The sequence below is a fragment of the Puma concolor genome, chromosome F2, assembly GCF_028749965.1.
Source record: "Puma concolor isolate L17-30 chromosome F2, mPumCon1.1.hap2, whole genome shotgun sequence".
Classification (NCBI taxonomy): domain Eukaryota; kingdom Metazoa; phylum Chordata; class Mammalia; order Carnivora; family Felidae; genus Puma; species Puma concolor.
In genome coordinates this window covers 77,560,620-77,577,151 of record NC_141684.1, presented here as the reverse complement: position 1 = coordinate 77,577,151, position 16,532 = coordinate 77,560,620, and the positions used below count along the sequence as shown (strand labels likewise).

Here is a 16,532-nt window from a genome sequence, read left to right as displayed (position 1 = left end):
TCTACAGAGGCCAAAATAGAACTTAAATGTGTGAATATGACACTCTACACGTTCCTTTCACCAACTAGATACAGATTCTAATGTTAAAAAATCACACTGCCACATAATTTTAGAGTAAGAACATCTAAGAAAATACCTAATCCAGTCCTACACCCAAGCAGGAACTGCGATGCACACTCCCCTAAAAAGTCTGCAATGATTCCAGCCACTCCCCTCCCCTTCTACTGCACCATAGGTCAGTCCAATGGGACAGAGCTACTTTACGCCGTCACTCTCTCATGAACCATCTCATAGCTATTAAACAGAGGTATTACACTGATCTCTAGCCACATTCTTCAAAACGTTTTCATCGTACATTGTAGGTACCTCAAACCAGAGCCCCAAAGGAAGCTTTCCTCTTCTCTGTCAGGCCCTTTCCATTTCCCTACTGGGTTATATCCTCTCATTGTGGTCTCTAGCTACGTTCGCTAGAAATTGTGGTTCTGGATGGGAGTTTTGCCAGAGAAGGAAGATGAAAGAACCAAAGGGCAAAATAGGCAGGAACCTGTGAAAACTGCCAAGAAATCTAGGGTAGACAGAAAGGAAGTGAAGGGGTGGGTAAGAAATGGGTGGCAACAAGTAGAGAGGACAAGAGGACAATAGACTGGAAGTAGCTTAGAGGAACGAAGAACTGACTCTACTTCCTGACTATAAAACATACAGGGAATGTGAAAATATCTTGAGAGTGCGGAAGAGGAAGTGGTCTCCTTAAAAACTTGTCAACTCTCCACAAAAGCAAGAGGTTGGAAGGGTGTAAGGTTGTGGCTTAATCAGAGTTATGCCACATGGGGTCACTCAAACCAACAAAGGTTTATCAGGCAGTAGGAGATATTTTCTACACTATTTCTATGTACCTATTCTCTCCCATTCCTCTACCTCTTGGCACAGCTCCTCAAGTTTACCCCTGAATCTAAAATACAAAACTTAAATAATTAAAGGTTAAACGTAAAGTTAATTATGTAACTTTGCAACTTAAAAATAGCTAATTAAAAATTGCTATATGCAAAAGCTCTTCTAATAAAAAACAAAAAAACTAAGTGTAAATAAAAAGGTCTTATTGAATAATTCTTACTTACCAGGAAGGCATAGCCATGTTCATATTCAATGTTACAGGCATAACTGGTCTACATAGGAAAGAAAAAAACCGCAAACTGAGAGTAATATAACAAGGCATAAAACCTGATACATTCCATCACTGAAGGATAGAGAATTACTTCAGGCTTACACAAAATTGTATGCTACAATTTCAACACTGAGCTGTGTCACCGCATCCACATTGCATCATTTTCTCTACACATCCTCCAAATGTGTTCTGAAGACAGAGCAGCAGGTGTTCAGGACCACGCTTGGCAAATAAAAACATTTTCCTTTCTCAACACTCTTATTTAATACTTTCAAGCCAGACATTTTCTTACAAAAATGTGTAACCAAGACAGTTGGAAATGCATAAAATATAAGACTCTGGCTAAGTCTAAGGAAACGAGCAATTTACCACACAGATATGGTACATCAATTCCCATATGCTCAGATTATATTTTTGCTTATTTTCTAAGTTTCAGCTATGTAGTTGCTTAAGAGACCTCTAAATAAATATGGGAAATAGACGTTTTGCCAAAGTGTCCACTACACTCAGTTCAAGTCTTTGATGAACAATCTGTTGGATAACCTGAATGTAGCTAGATAAAAAAGGAAAGAGAAATAAATACACTATAACTACATCTCATCACTATCCTCCTGATTCATAAAACAAGTCTACCTTAGTTAGAGGTTACAAATCTTATCACAATTTCTTTGAGAACATGAATTTCCCTAGGTTGGGAAATGGCCTTAAATCAAATTCAATCTTGGGGCCAATCACAACACATGAGAACATTCTAATTAATCAAGAATTGTCTCTGGGGCGCCTGGGTGGCTCAGTCGGTTAAGCGTCTAACTTCGGCTCAGGTCATGATCTCACGGTTTGTGAGTTCAAGCCCCCGCATCAGGCTCTGGGCTGATGGCTCAGAGCCTGGAGCCTGTTTCAGATTCTGTGTCTCCCTCTCTCTCTGACCCTCCCCCATTCATGCTCTGTCTTTCTCTGTCTCAAAAATAAAAACTAAAAAAAAAAAAAAAAAAAAAAAAAAATCTCTCTTACATGAGTCAGAATAGAGGACACAGTAACCCTGGCCAGAGTATTTGGTAGTCTACAGAGGTAAGATGAACCACCTATTTAAGGATAAAAAGGGGACAGAATGTATTCTTACCTAATCAGATATGTTTCCTCCTTCCATTTCTTCTTTCACATTTATCAGCTCTACTGCTACCACCACTTCTGAGGATGAACTAACCTATTAGCATGAACTCGAATCACAGTTGTCTTCTCCATGGCTACTGTTTCTCGGCAACATTCTGACCTAAAATGTTGCCAATCTCAGCAATTTTCTGTTTCCTGAAAACTTTATAGTTTCTTTTTGACATCCACAAGCATCTCCAGAATTTAAAACCAAACCTATGAGACTTCAAAACCTGTGGTTTTTTTCCCCATGGTGTATCACAATGCCTTTACCTGATAAACTTTAGGAGTGTTTCCAACATAGTAAAGACAAACTTGACAAGTAAATAAATCCCCTTGTGGATATCCTTAGATCTCAGATGTGTGTATATCTAAAGGAATTTTTCTGGTTCTCAGTTCAACTGACCTTCAAGAGAACATTATTTTAAATTTCCCAACATAACAGGAAAAAAATTCTATGTAGCCAAGTCACCAGTTTAGTTTTAAAGAATTTACTAATCTTTACTTTTAAACCAAATATTTAAAAGGACAAAAACAAATTATATTTAAATGCTTTTCTAGAAAAGTAAAGGTATCACAATGATTCCTCTCCAGATTCTGACTCACAAATGTAAAGATTAAAATACTTACGCATGCGGGCAGATATATTTGATATGTGAACTTCTGATACCCGCGAAGGCTTCTGCCCATCCATGCCTGGAGGGAAATTATGTGAATAATGCCATTAGATACTGTTTTAAATCCCAATAAATTAGTAACGGAATAGTACTTTAAAAAACTTGCAAGGATAAATGTAGCTCTTTATAATACCATAAAAGTATGGGCCGTCAATGCTATTAAAACGCCACAACAACCCAAAGGCTACTAAGCTTTGTCTACAAATAAAGATGAACTCTCCTGATTTCTGAAGAGCAGTGTGTTTTCTTTCACAGATTTCCACAGGGCTTTACTATTTACAAAATACAGGTATATTTATCTCTCTATAACGTCACAACAAAGTAGACAAGACAGATAATATAAATCATATTTTATATGATGGAAGAAACCTCAGAAGTAAATCAGTTGTCTAATATCTCTACATGCTTCTACTCTAATGAAAATAACTTTAATTAACATTCTTTCCTTGTGTGTATTATATGTGTTCAAAATGGAATACAAGAAAAACTAAAAAAAATAAAACAGTAAATCACAATCCTTCTAGCTGCAAATAAGCAGTTATCTTTTGGTGCACTTCCTTCTGATTTTTTTCACGCATAACACCTAAGCAACAGACACAGATTTTACAAAAATGGGATCATACTATACATACATACATACAGTACCTACTTGTTTACACTTGACATCGTAACTGATACTTCCTACATGTTACTTCTATTAAAGCATAAAAGAAAAGTAACCTAAGGGGCGCCTATTGGGCTCATTTGGTAGAGCACGGACTCTTGATCCCTAGGTCATGAGTTCAAGCCCCATGCTGGGCACAGAGCTTATTTAAAAAAAAAAAGAAATTAAAAAAAATTTTTAAAAAGTAACTTAGGACATTTTTTGTGTGAAATAGTCCAGATATAAATGTTAAATGCAGGGCACCTGGTTGGCTTAGGTGGTAGAGGATGCGACTCTTGTGTGATGAGTTCAAGCCCCATGTTGGGTAAGGAGGCTACTTAAAATTAAAAAAACAATTTAAAATTAAATAAACAAATACAAAAATGTTGAATGCTTTTGTATTAACTATTCTTCTATTTTAATACACCTCTCCCAAAAGTGTTAAAGGCATATAGAAAAATCAGTAACAACTGTAGTAATATTTACACTTATATAACAACACTAAGTTAGGCACTATTCTAGAGTTGTAGGAGTGCTTGCATGTGTAAATGTGTGTTTAATTTTTTTCAAATCTTTATTTACTTTTGAGAGAGAGAGTGTGAGCAGGGGAGAAACAGAGAGAAAGGGAGACACAGAATCCAAAGCAGGCTCTAGGCTCTGAGCTGTCAGCACAGAGCCTGATGTGGGGATTGAACCCACAAACTGCAAGATCATGACCTGAGCCGAAGTTGGACACTTAACTGACTGAGCCACCCAGGCGCCCCTAAATGTGTGTTTATATGTGAGTTCATGTGTGTGTGTACATATATGAGACTTCACTCTGAAAACTACAAAAATGTTGAAAGAAATTAAAGATCTATGTAAATGGACATCTCATGTTCATGGACCAGAAAACTTAATCTTCTTAAGGTGACAGTACACACAAACTGATCTACAGAGTCAATGCAATCTCTATCAGAATCATTGCTGGCTTTGCAGAAATTGACAAGCCAATTCCAAAATTCATTTGGACATGCAAGAGACCCAGAAGAGCCAAAACAATCTTAAAAACGAGTAAGGTTGGGGGCACCTGGATGGCTCATTCGGTTAAGTATCTGACTTCATCTCAGGTCATATCTCACGGTTCATGGGTTCATACCCTGCATCAGCCTCTGTGCTGACAGCTCAGAGCCTGGAGCCTGCTTTGAATTCTGTGTCTCCCTCTCTCTCTGCTCCTCCCCGACTCGTGCTCTGTCTCTGTCTCTCTCTCAAAAATAAATAAACATTAAAAAAAAATTTAATGAGTGAGGTTGGAGGCCTCACACTTCCCAATTTCAAAAGACTTAAACCTAAGAGATAAAACTATAAAACTCCCAGAAGAAAATACATGGAAATCTTGTAGCCTTAGATTGGGTAATGATTTCTTAGATGCCAAAAGCACAAGCAACAACAAAATTTTCAAAAAAAATCATCAAAATTAAAAACCATTATGCTTCAAAGAACATTACAAAGAAAGTGAAAAGACAACCTACAGAATGGGAGAAATATTTGCAAAACATACATTCAGTAAGGGTCTAGGATCCATAACATATAAAGAACTCTTAAAACCCACAAACAGAAAGACAGCCTAAACATAAACAGGTAAAGGACCTGAAAAGACATTTTTCCAAAGATATACAAATGGCCAACATGGATAGGAAAAGATGCTCAGCATTATTAGTCATTAGGTACATGCAAATAAAATCACAATACCACTTCACACCCTCTAGGATGGCTATAATCAAAAGACAAGGGGTGCCTTGCTAGCTTAGTCGGCAGGGCATGTAAACTCTGATCTCAAGGTTGTAGTAAGTTTTGAGTCCCATGTTGGATGTACTTTAAAATCTTAAAAAAAAAAAAAAAAAAAAAAAAGACAGAAACAAGTGTTAATGAGGATGGGGAGAAATCAGAATTTTCATGTACTGCTGGTAAACATGAAGTTACCATATGAACGAGCAATTCTACTCAAAGAAATATGATCAACAAGAAAAAGGAATGAAGTACTAACATATGCTACAACATGGATGAACCTTATAAACATTAGGTTAAGTAAAGGAAGCCGTTAAAAGACCATGTTATATGATTCCATTTATACGAAATGTCCAGAATAGGTGAATCTACAGGTATAGAAAATAGTGGTTACCTAGGGCTGAGAATATACGGGTTTCAGGGTGATAACGAGTATAGGGTTTCTTTTTGGAATAAAAATGGCTGCACAGTTTTGTGAATATATTAAAGGGTGAACTGCAGAATTCAAGTGGGTGAATTGTGTGGTATATCTCAAACTGTTGCCAAAAGAAATACATGACGCAAGCCCAGTCATGAGAAAACATTAAAACTAAGTTAAGGGTCATTCAACAGAATATACAAAGGTAAGGCTCTGTATTTTAAAAATATAAAGGCTATGAAAATGAACCTGGACCACTTTCTTACACCATACACAAAAATAAACTCAAAATGGATGAAAGACCTCAGTGTAAGACAGGAAGCCATCAAAATCCTCAAGGAGAAAGCAGGCAAAAACCTCTTTGATCTTGGTCGCAGCAACTTCTTACTCAACACATCTCCAGAGGCAAGGGAAACAAAAGCAAAAATGAACTATTGGGACCTTATCAAAATAAAAAACTTCTGCACAGCGAAGGAAACAATCGGCAAAACTAAAAGACAACCGATGGGAGAAGATATTTGCAAATGGCATATCAGATAAAGGGTTAGTATCCAAAATCTATAAAGAACTTGTCAAACTCAACACCCAAAAAACAAATAATCCAGTGAAGAAACAGGCAAAAGACACGAACAGACACTTCTCCAAAGAAGATATCCAGATGGCCAACCGACACATGAAAAAATGCTCAACATCACACATCATCAGGGAAATACAAATCGAAACCACAATGAGACACCACCTCACACCTGTCAGAATGGCTAACATTAACAACTCAGGCAACAACAGATGTTGGCGAGGATGCAGAGAAAGAGGATCTCTTTTGCATTGTTGGTGGCAATGCAAGCTAGTGCAGCCACTCTGGAAACCAGTATGGAGGTTCCTCAAACAACTAAACATACAACTACCCCATGACCCAGCAATTGCACTACTAGGTATTTATCCAAGGGATACAGGTATGCTGTTTCGAAGGGGCACATGCACCCCCATGTTTATAGCAGCACTATCAACAACAGCCGAAGTATGGAAAGAGCCCAAATGTCCACCGATGAATGAATGGATAAAGAAGATGTGGTATATATGCACAATGGAGTATTACTTGGCAATCAAAAAGAATGAAATCTTGCCATTTGCAACTACGTGGATGGAACTGGAGGGTATTATGCTAAGTGAAATTAGTCAGAGAAAGACAAAGATCATATGGCTTCACTCATATGAGGACTTTGAGACACAGAACAGATGAACACAAGGGAAAGGAAGCAAAAATAATATAAAAACAGGGAGGGGGGAAACATAAGAGACTCTTAAACATGGAGAACAAACAGAGGGTTTCTGGAGAGGTTGTGGGAGGCAGGATGGGCTAAATGGGTAAGGAGCATTAAGGAATCTACCCCTGAAATCACTGTTGTAGTATATGCTAACTAACTTGGAGATAAATTAAAAAAATTAAAAATATATATATACATCTATATATAAAGGAAATGAGAGATAGACTAATAAACTGTTTCATAACAGACATGATAGCTAAAAGTAACACAAATTACTGGAAAGGATCTTAGACCAGGAAGGAAACACATAGTTGGGAAAGTTGGCAAAACCTGAATGGATTAGGGGATGCCTGGATGGCTCAGTTGGTTGTGCATCGGACTTGGGCTCAGGTCATGATCTCACGGTTCATGAGCTTAAGCCCTGCATCAGGCTCTGTGCTGACAGCTAAGAGCCTGGAGCCTGCTTCAGATTCTCTCTCTCTGTCTCTCTGTTTTTCCCCGCCCCTCCTGGGATTCTCTCTCTCTGTCCCTCAGTTGGGCCATGTATCTCTCTCTCCCTCAAAAAAAAAAAAAAAAAAAAAAGAGTTCTGATTACTAGATAATGAGCATATACATATGGAGACAGAGAAAGAGCTTGAATGCATGCACAGTTGCACAATGTAGTAAAAGATTAACAATTGGGGAAGCTTGGCAACAAAGATATGGAATGATCAGCACAAGTAACCAAAGACAGAAAAAGATAAACTAGAATTCATCAGGATTAAAACTGTCGTGCTTTAATGTACACTATCAAGAAAGTGAAAAGATAACCCTTAGATTGGGGGATAATATTTGAAAATCACATATATGAGGTTTCCATTATCTAAAATATATTTTTATTTTTATTTTTTAAGTTTATTTATTATTTTTAGTAATCTCTACATTCAATGTGTGGCTGGAACTCACGACCCTGAGATCAAGAATCACATGCTCTTCCAACTAAGCCAGCCAGACTCTCCTAGAATATATTTTTATTTTTTAATTATTATTATTTTTAGTTTTGAGAGAGAGAGAGTACGAGTGTGGGGAAGGGGCAGAGAGAAAGGGGGAAAGAGGATTCCAAGCAGGCTCTGAGCTGACAGCAGTGAGCCCAATGGAGGGCTCGAACTCACAAACTGCAAGATCATGCCTGGGCCGAAGTTGGACACTTAACTGACTGAGCTGCACAGGAGACCCTAGCATATATTTTTAAAGTCTTAAAAATCAACAAGAAAAAAGACAACTTGGTTTTAAAAATGGGCAAAGGGCTTGCACAGATATTTCTCTAATGAAGATATATAAATGGCCAAATAAGCACATGAAAAGATGATCAACTTCATCAGTCACTAGGAAATGCAATTAAAAACCCAAACACTTCACACTCGATAGGATGGCTATAATCCAAAAGAAAGAGAATAACAAATACTGGTGAGAATGTGGAAAAATCAGAACCTTCTTACACTGTTAGTAGACCAGGAAAATGGTACAGCCACTGTGGACAACAAACAGTCTGGGAGCTCCTCAAAGGGTTAAACAGTTACCACTCACTCAGCAACCGTTCAAGTGAACGGAAAACCTATATTCATGTAAAATCTTGCACATGGATGTTCTGAGTAGCACTAATCATAACAGCCAAGAGGACGAAACAATTCAAATGTTCATCAACTGATAAATTTAAAAACTATGGTATATTCATAAGATCAATACATGGCTATCACTCCATGGAATATTATTTGAGAATAAAAGGAATAAAGTACTGATACATGTCACAAAATGAATGAACCTGAAAAACATGCTATGTGAAAGAATGCATACTAAAAAGGTCAAATACTGTCCAATTCCATTTATATGAGAAATCCAGAAGAGGTAAATCCATAGAAACCACAGGGAGATTAGTGGTTGCCAGGGAAGGGAATAAAGAATATCTGCTAAGGGGTGTGCCATTTCTTTGGGGGATGTTGAAAATATCCTGCAATTAACACCTTAGTGATGGTTCCACAACTTTGTAAATATACTAAAAACTATGGAATTGTACACTTTAAAAGAGTTGCTTTTATGATATGCAAATCATATTTCAATAAATAACATTAACAACTGAAGAAGTTTTTAAAAAGGGGCAGGCCAGAACTGAACTGTGGCCCACTGTTTGCCAACCACTCTTCTACACAAGAAATACTAAGAACTCTTATGAGAAAAAGAACAGAAATCTTGAGTTCTAGTCCAACTCTGCCTCTATGTAGAAGCGTGGATACAGACAGCTCAGACTAGTGGCTTTCAAAGTGTTCTCTCCAGATCAGTAATAATATCTGGGAACTTGTCAGAAATGCAAATTGCCGGGCCCCATCCCAGACCCAGTGAATCAGAAACTCTGGTGGTGGGGACCACATTGAGCCTTCCAGGTGATTTTTATGCATATTAAAGTATGAGAATCAATGCTTTTCCAGTCCTTAGTTTTCCCATCCATAATCTCCCCATCGCTTATAAAAAATCTTCTTTGAATGTTTATTTTTATTATTTTTCTTAAAAAAAATTTTTTTTATTTACCGTTTATTTATTTTGAGAGAGAGAGAGAGAAAGAGAGAGCACGAGAAGGGGAGGACGAGAGAGAGAGAGAGAGAGAGAGAGAGAGAATCTGAAGCAGGCTCCAGGCTCTGAGCTGTTAGCACAGAGCCAGACACAGGGCTCAAACTCATGAGCTGTGAGATCATGACGTGAGCCGAAGTCAGATGCTCAACCGACTGAGCCACCCAGGTACCCCTAAAGATCTTTGACTGTAACTGAATTATACAAAAGTATGGCCAACTTGTTTCCAGTCCTTTTGTTAATTTTCAAAGTCAGTGGAAACCTCAAGATTCAAGAAGTTGACACAAAGCTTCAGTTAAATGAACAATCTACTGGTCAGAAACCTAGATCAATCAGAATATATTTCACTTACTTGAAACAGAAAAAGAAAACAAAACATGCACACACACATATACATACAAAGGTTTTCTGAGTCCAAAAAAAATTTCCAGGCATATCCCAAGAAATATCACAAATTCACACTATTTTATTTCTCAATTGTGCTTTTAGAAAAGACTACAACAAAGTAACTAAAGTCTATTTCCATTATGCTCACTACTCCATAGTAATATGGTGTGGAACTAAAAACAAAGATTCCAGGTTTGTACAAGAAGCACTACTTATTACCATCCCTGTCCCAGTAGCACATCACAGTTACAGAATCTCTCCTATCTGTCCTAATGAGTCTTACCAACTATCTGGCTAAGAGCAAAATGACCCAAGGTGGGTCAGATTCATTTTTTTTTTTTTTATGTCTACTTATTTTTGAGAGATACAGCATGAGTGGGGGATGGGGAGAGAGTAGGGAGACACAGAATCTGAAGCAGGCTCCAGGCTCTGAGCTGTCAGCACAGAGCCCGATGCGGGGCTTGAACCCACAAGATATGAGATCATGACCTGAGCCAAAGTCAGACGCTCAACCAACTGAGCCACCCAAGTGCCCCAAGATTAGGTCAGATTTTTTTTTTGTTTTGTTTTTTTAAAATGTTTGTTTCTATTTGAGAGAGAGACAGAGACAGAGCTCGAGCCAGGGAGGGGCAGAGAGAGAGAGGGGGTCAGAACCTGAAGCAGGCACCAGGCTCCAAGCTGTTAGCACAGAGCCCAACGCAGGGCTCGAACTCATGAGCCATGAGATCATGACCTGAACCAAAGTCAGACGCTTAACTGACTGAGCTACCAGGTGCCCCAAGATGGGGTCAGATTCTTAACTGAACACCAGAATTAGGGTTGATACAAAGTCAGAGCTGGGGTGGTCCATTTTGATCAGAAAAATGTGTCAGCTGAGGAAATTGTGCAAATACACAGAAAGAAGCAAAAGTAAGAGACCACAAGGGGATGAAAAGCAGAGAGATGAAAGGCACTTTGGTGCATGCAGTTGACTGAATAGTACCCACCAAAATTCATGTTCACCTGGAACATCAGAACGTGACCTTATTTGGAAATAGGCTCTTTGCAGATGTAATCTGTTAAGGATCAAGATGGGATTTATTAGGATTAGGGTGGGCCCTAAATCTAGCAACTGGTGTCCTTATTAGAAATGAGAAAAAAAAATGAGGAAAGTACACAGATTAACAGCAAAATGGTCATGTGAGGAGGGAGGCAGAGACTGGAAGTAACTATCAAATGCCAAGGAACTGTCACAACCTGGAAGAGGCACAGGGTTCTCCCCAACAGCTTTTGCAGGGAGCATTTGTAGTCCTTTTGACACCCTGACACTGGACTCCTAACTTCTTTAACTGTCAGAATAAATTTCTGTGTCTTTAAGCCATCTAGTTTGTAGTGTTTTACTATGGCAGCCCTGGGAAACTTAATATACTTGGTGACTAATTCCCATTATAGGTCTTGCCCCTTAATTCCTCATTCATTCATTTATCTACTCAACACTTAGTTCTTCCAGTAGCGTCCAAGCCCTGAGGATGCAGTATTAAGTTAAATAGAAAAAACCTGTGTTCTCAGGTGACTTTTATTTCAATGAAATTAAAAAAAATCTTTGCGTTCTTGGAGCTTATATGCTAATGAGCTATCTTGTATCCTTCCATAAATTTTGTATAAACTAGTTGAACAGTTTTCTAGTCCTTGTAACTAAATGATCCCCAAATCCCGCTCTATAATTCTCTTAGTTCTTGATTACAAAAAGACCTGCAAATGAACGGTCACAAAATATACCCATGTTGCCAATTCAATATTATTTTTGATCTTACTTGATCTCTCAGTTAAGACTTAATCTACTTAAACATTTGTCTTTGAAACTTTGTCTTTTTAATGTTTATTTTTAGAGAGAGAGAGAGAGAGAGAGAGAAAGCACGTGCAAGCAGGGGAGGGGCAGAGAGAGGGAGGGAGAGAGAGAGAATCCCAAGTAGGCTCCACACTACCAGTGCAGAGCCCGATGCAGGGTTTGATCTCCTGAATCATGAGATCCTGACCCGAGCCGAAATCGAGTCAGCTGCTTAATCGACTGAGCTTCTCAGGCGCCCCCGTCTTTTTTTTTTTTTTCTTTTGAAACTTTCTTTTCTAAGCTTTAAAATCTCCACAGCCTAGAAAATTCTCATGTAGATTGGTAATAAAGACCAGTAACTCCTGGAACATATGGAGGGAAGTTTACATGAAGAGGGCCAAGTTTTCCACCTGGCCTTTTCTCCTTCCCTGGAACTGAGCTTTCAAGTGTCACGTTCAGCTGTGTGGGGGCGAGGGGGGCGGTCAGGTGTGGAGGTGGTTCCCATGTATGAAGCAAAGCTGTGGGCTGGGGCACCTGGAGGGGTGATGAGGCAATGCCAAAACGCACTACTGACCAAAACTGCGGAACAGAAGCCAGGTTTCTTATGGAGTTACAAATACGGAAAGAAGGAAGGCTAGCATAATCCCAGTGGTGCTGACTGGAACTGGAGGAAATCAGTATAAAGCCCCAAATTTTAATATATGTAAATTTCAAAACTGATATAGATGTGTGTCCACACATGTATGTTATGTAGCTACACTTCCAGTTTTGTCTACGGAAAGGATCTAGAAGTAACGATTCCTTCAACAAGCACATCCGGCACTCAGATCTAGGTTCCTAAATAATACTCTACGAAAAGGAACCAGAGCTCTTGAAAAAAATGGCTGAGTCCCAGGACTGAAGTAGGAAAAATATAAGATGATCCTGGAACAGATCTTGCTGTATCAGAAAGCAGGGAAGTGCTCAAGGAATGATGGAGACATGTCCCATAAGAGCAGCTTGAAGGGGCTCCCGCTAGCCAACTACAAGATGATTTGACGTCAAAAATATGATAGATTTAAGTTTGTAACCCTCAGAGTAAAACAGCAATCCAAGAGTCTGTCCTGATTTGACACTTTAAAATGAATAAATGAATATATGTATACATAATAAGGGAGAAGGGAGAGTTGCCAATGAATAAATCTAGAATGAAGGATTTTTTGAAAAGATCATCATTTGGAACTTTCACAATAATAGGTATGGACAAGAATCATTAATGGACACTAAATCCATAGGTGAAAATTTGGCGAGAAACATGTTTTCATAACATCGAAGCATCTCCCTGTGGGGAAATAGGTTCTACTTACATAAATGGGTTAGAAAAAAGCTTAGAGTGGAAAGCCGCCACCATGGGGGAGAAAGCACCCGAGGATAGCTAGCAGGACATTATAATGGGGTCAGGAGTAGCTTATTACATCACCTGCAGGAAACTACTGTCCATCTGATGCCAATATACTACTGTTCTTTGATTACAAACTCCACTTGCCCTCCAGACCCTTTGCTTCTTCCACACAAGTTAATGATTACTGTCTATTTTCTCCACGTTCACGTGTGTAAGATCTTGTTTTCTTCACGTTCACCACGTGAGTAATATCCTATGAGCTCAATAAATCCGGAGACAAAACCCCTGTTCAGGGCTCTTGTCTCCTCCCGAACACTAGCCTTTCAATTCTGCATCTGCTCTCTTGCCGGACAAGAAAGAACTCCAGACTCATAGTCTGCTACATCTCCCCACAAAATATTTTTAAGTAAACACATTTATTAATTTTACTGTGGAGAAATGGAACAAACACTATCTTAACCAGGTGAAAAAATGTAGCATCACCAGTGAACAAAAACCAACACAGTATGTGTCTGATACAATCCATAGAGAGGAACACAGCAACACCTGTGTTATTTTTGTCAAAAAAGGCTTAAGTCAGGAGACATTACATAAACCCAAACTGAGGACAGCCCACAAAGTCATTGGCCCGTATTCTCATAAAGTGTCAAGTCATGAAAGACAAGGAAAGACTGATCTAGACTGAAGGAGACTAAGGGCACATGATAACTAAACGTAACATGTGATCCTGAATTGGATCCTGGGCCCGTAAGAGACATGATTGGGTCAAATCAAGAAAAATGTGATGACAAAAGCAAGATATTTGATGATCAATGTTAACTTCCTGATTGATGGTTAACTGTGGTGATGTGGGAATGTTCCTGTACTTACAAGATACACACTGAAATTTTATAGAGTAATGAGGCAATACTTCTTCAGTATGTCCCAATTGTTCCAGAGATGTTAACAACTGGGTAATCTGAGAGGAAGAGCATCAGGAGCTCTAAATACTACTTCTGTTAAACATTTATGTAAATTTACAGTTGTTTTCAAAGAGCTAAAAATTTTAAAACACAGTAACAATGATGAAATGCCGTTCCCTAAATTTATAGTCTGTACAAAAAAATGGGTAGGGGCAAATTAATAAACATAAAGAGTGACAGACTTAGAAAATCGTATCATATTAACAACTGAGTCAAGCAAGAATCATCAACGGATGCTAAAAACATTGGGTGAAAGCTTAACGTACAATTTGCAAAGTCTCAAAGTATCTCCCTACAAGTTGCTTTTTAAACTACAAAGGGACAATAACTGCAGTAGAGAAACCCGGAAAATGCCATCATGCTCAAGTGATCCAAGTAAACAACAAGGGGACAAATGCTATCATTTGCATGCTGACATGATGCAATGAACAGGACGTATCACCAGGTAAAGTTTGAATAACTCTTGCATTAGACAATGATATGAAATGTTCAATTTCCCAAACGTGATGAACTGTTCTGGGGTTACATAAAAGACTCTCCTTGTTCTTAGGAAATACATGCTAAAGGGTTTGGAAATAAAGAATCAGGATAACTGCAATTTACTCTCAGGGGGTTCGGCAAACATAGTAACCTATTTCTGGGTAAAAGGTATTGAGCAATCTCTATTCTTGCAACTCTTCCACAAACTTGAAAATACTTCAAAATGCAACATTTTTTAAATTGCTATCAAAAATAAGTACTTCTGGGTTTTTGGATTTCAACTAATTTTCATTCTCCTCTCATATTTACAGTTTGAATTTGTTTACAATACTAATATAGTATTTTCATAATCCTAACAGCTACTCTTATTTTAGAAGGAAATCTGTGATCTCACACCATACAGTATAGTCTAAAACATATTTCTGTGAATACTAGTTTCACAGTTTATTATACATGTTATTAGCAACATTTTATCATAGGTGTTTCTTTACAGCAGAACTTTTCAGAATTTTAAACATGCTAGTGCATATGCTAGAAAATTTTTCAAGAGGACAATATGCCACTTCATATTTCCTGGACAGTGACATAATCTAAATAAGAGACACCACTGAAAAAAACAGCTTTTTAAGGGGGAAAAAAAAAATCACCATGACAATAAACACACGTGTAGTAAAATGAGCACCAATCTCAGAAACAAAAATGTGGGGGAAATTATATATTAGAATTGTCAAAATATAGAATTACACGGGTCTTCCAATCATATTTGGTCACCATTTTTTTCATGAGGAATCTAAAAGACACAGACCTGGAGACCTATGTTACCAGACAGTATACCTTGGCTAGTTCTACAAAAGTCTTAACCAAAAAGAAAAAAAAAAAAAAAAAAAGGCAAAACCTGCCCAATTTTATAGCAACGAACAAAATCACTTAATCCCCATCATCCGCCAATTTAACCCATATTTTAAACATTAAATTGCCACTTGTCAGATTGATTGCTTCTGAATTTCACCATGTATTCATGGGACCAATTTAGAGTCAGCTTTTATCTCATGAAGTATTTTTAGAATTGGAGACCTTTAGGGGCGCCTGGGTGGCGCAGTCAGTTAAGCGTCCGACTTCAGCCAGGTCACGATCTTGCGGTCCGTGAGTTCGAGCCCCGCGTCGGGCTCTGGGCTGATGGCTCGGAGCCTGGAGCCTGTTTCCGATGCTGTGTCTCCCTCTCTCTCTGCCCCTCCCCCGTTCATGCTCTGTTTCTCTCTGTCCCAAAAATAAATAAAAAACGTTGAAAAAAAAAGAAGAATTGGAGACCTTTAATTTTTTACATAAACTTAATTCTTGGTCAAGATGCCTGGATGCTCTTGGTAATTTTAATCTCACATTTCCTTCATCATTTTCAGTCTTTAACTTCAGCTCATGCATGGAATCTGGCTAAATTGGGGTCTACAGAGAATCTTCCTACACTGAAGCTTTCTTCTCTTGGACTGATTCTTTAGGCCTGGATCTCCTTAAAGAGAAAGTTACAGGGTAGCAAGTTCCTCCTTGACTTGTCAGGGATTGGTTGTAAAAGAGCTGTGAGACTCTCTTCAGTTAAATAATAGTTAAAAAAAAAAAAAAAAAAAAAAGTCTGTCATTTTCACAAGACAACATGATTGCCAGAAAGAGTCCTGCAACCTGTTCCCCAGCTCCATACAAGGTATGTGTCATGCACCTCCACTTAGTAGACATAAAAGAATATTAGGAGTCACTTTTAACAATTCATCTAGCCCAACACCTCCTTGGAAAGAACATTTAATGGTTTTTGGCTACTTTATCCAAAATTTATCTATCTTCAGT

At 38.2% G+C, this 16,532-nt stretch overlaps 1 protein-coding gene and 1 long non-coding RNA gene across 2 annotated transcripts in view; both read right to left on the bottom strand.

The window, feature by feature from the left end:
* The window catches only part of LYPLA1 (lysophospholipase 1), a 30,670-nt gene that overhangs the window by 11,995 nt on the left and 2,143 nt on the right, over window positions 1-16,532 (bottom strand). Inside the window, exons 3-4 of the mRNA XM_086695004.1 lie at window positions 2,942-3,007; window positions 1,116-1,163 (exon numbers count right to left, since the gene is read on the bottom strand). Of these exons, the coding sequence (XP_086551130.1) occupies window positions 1,116-1,163; window positions 2,942-3,007 (114 nt within the window). The remainder of the gene's footprint in view (window positions 1-1,115; window positions 1,164-2,941; window positions 3,008-16,532) is intronic.
* On the bottom strand, window positions 11,948-16,432 carry LOC147572130 (uncharacterized). The gene is made up of 2 exons (XR_015246521.1): window positions 16,008-16,432; window positions 11,948-15,773 (listed from the first exon to the last, which is right to left on the bottom strand). It is a non-coding gene; the product is annotated as an uncharacterized LOC147572130 (long non-coding RNA).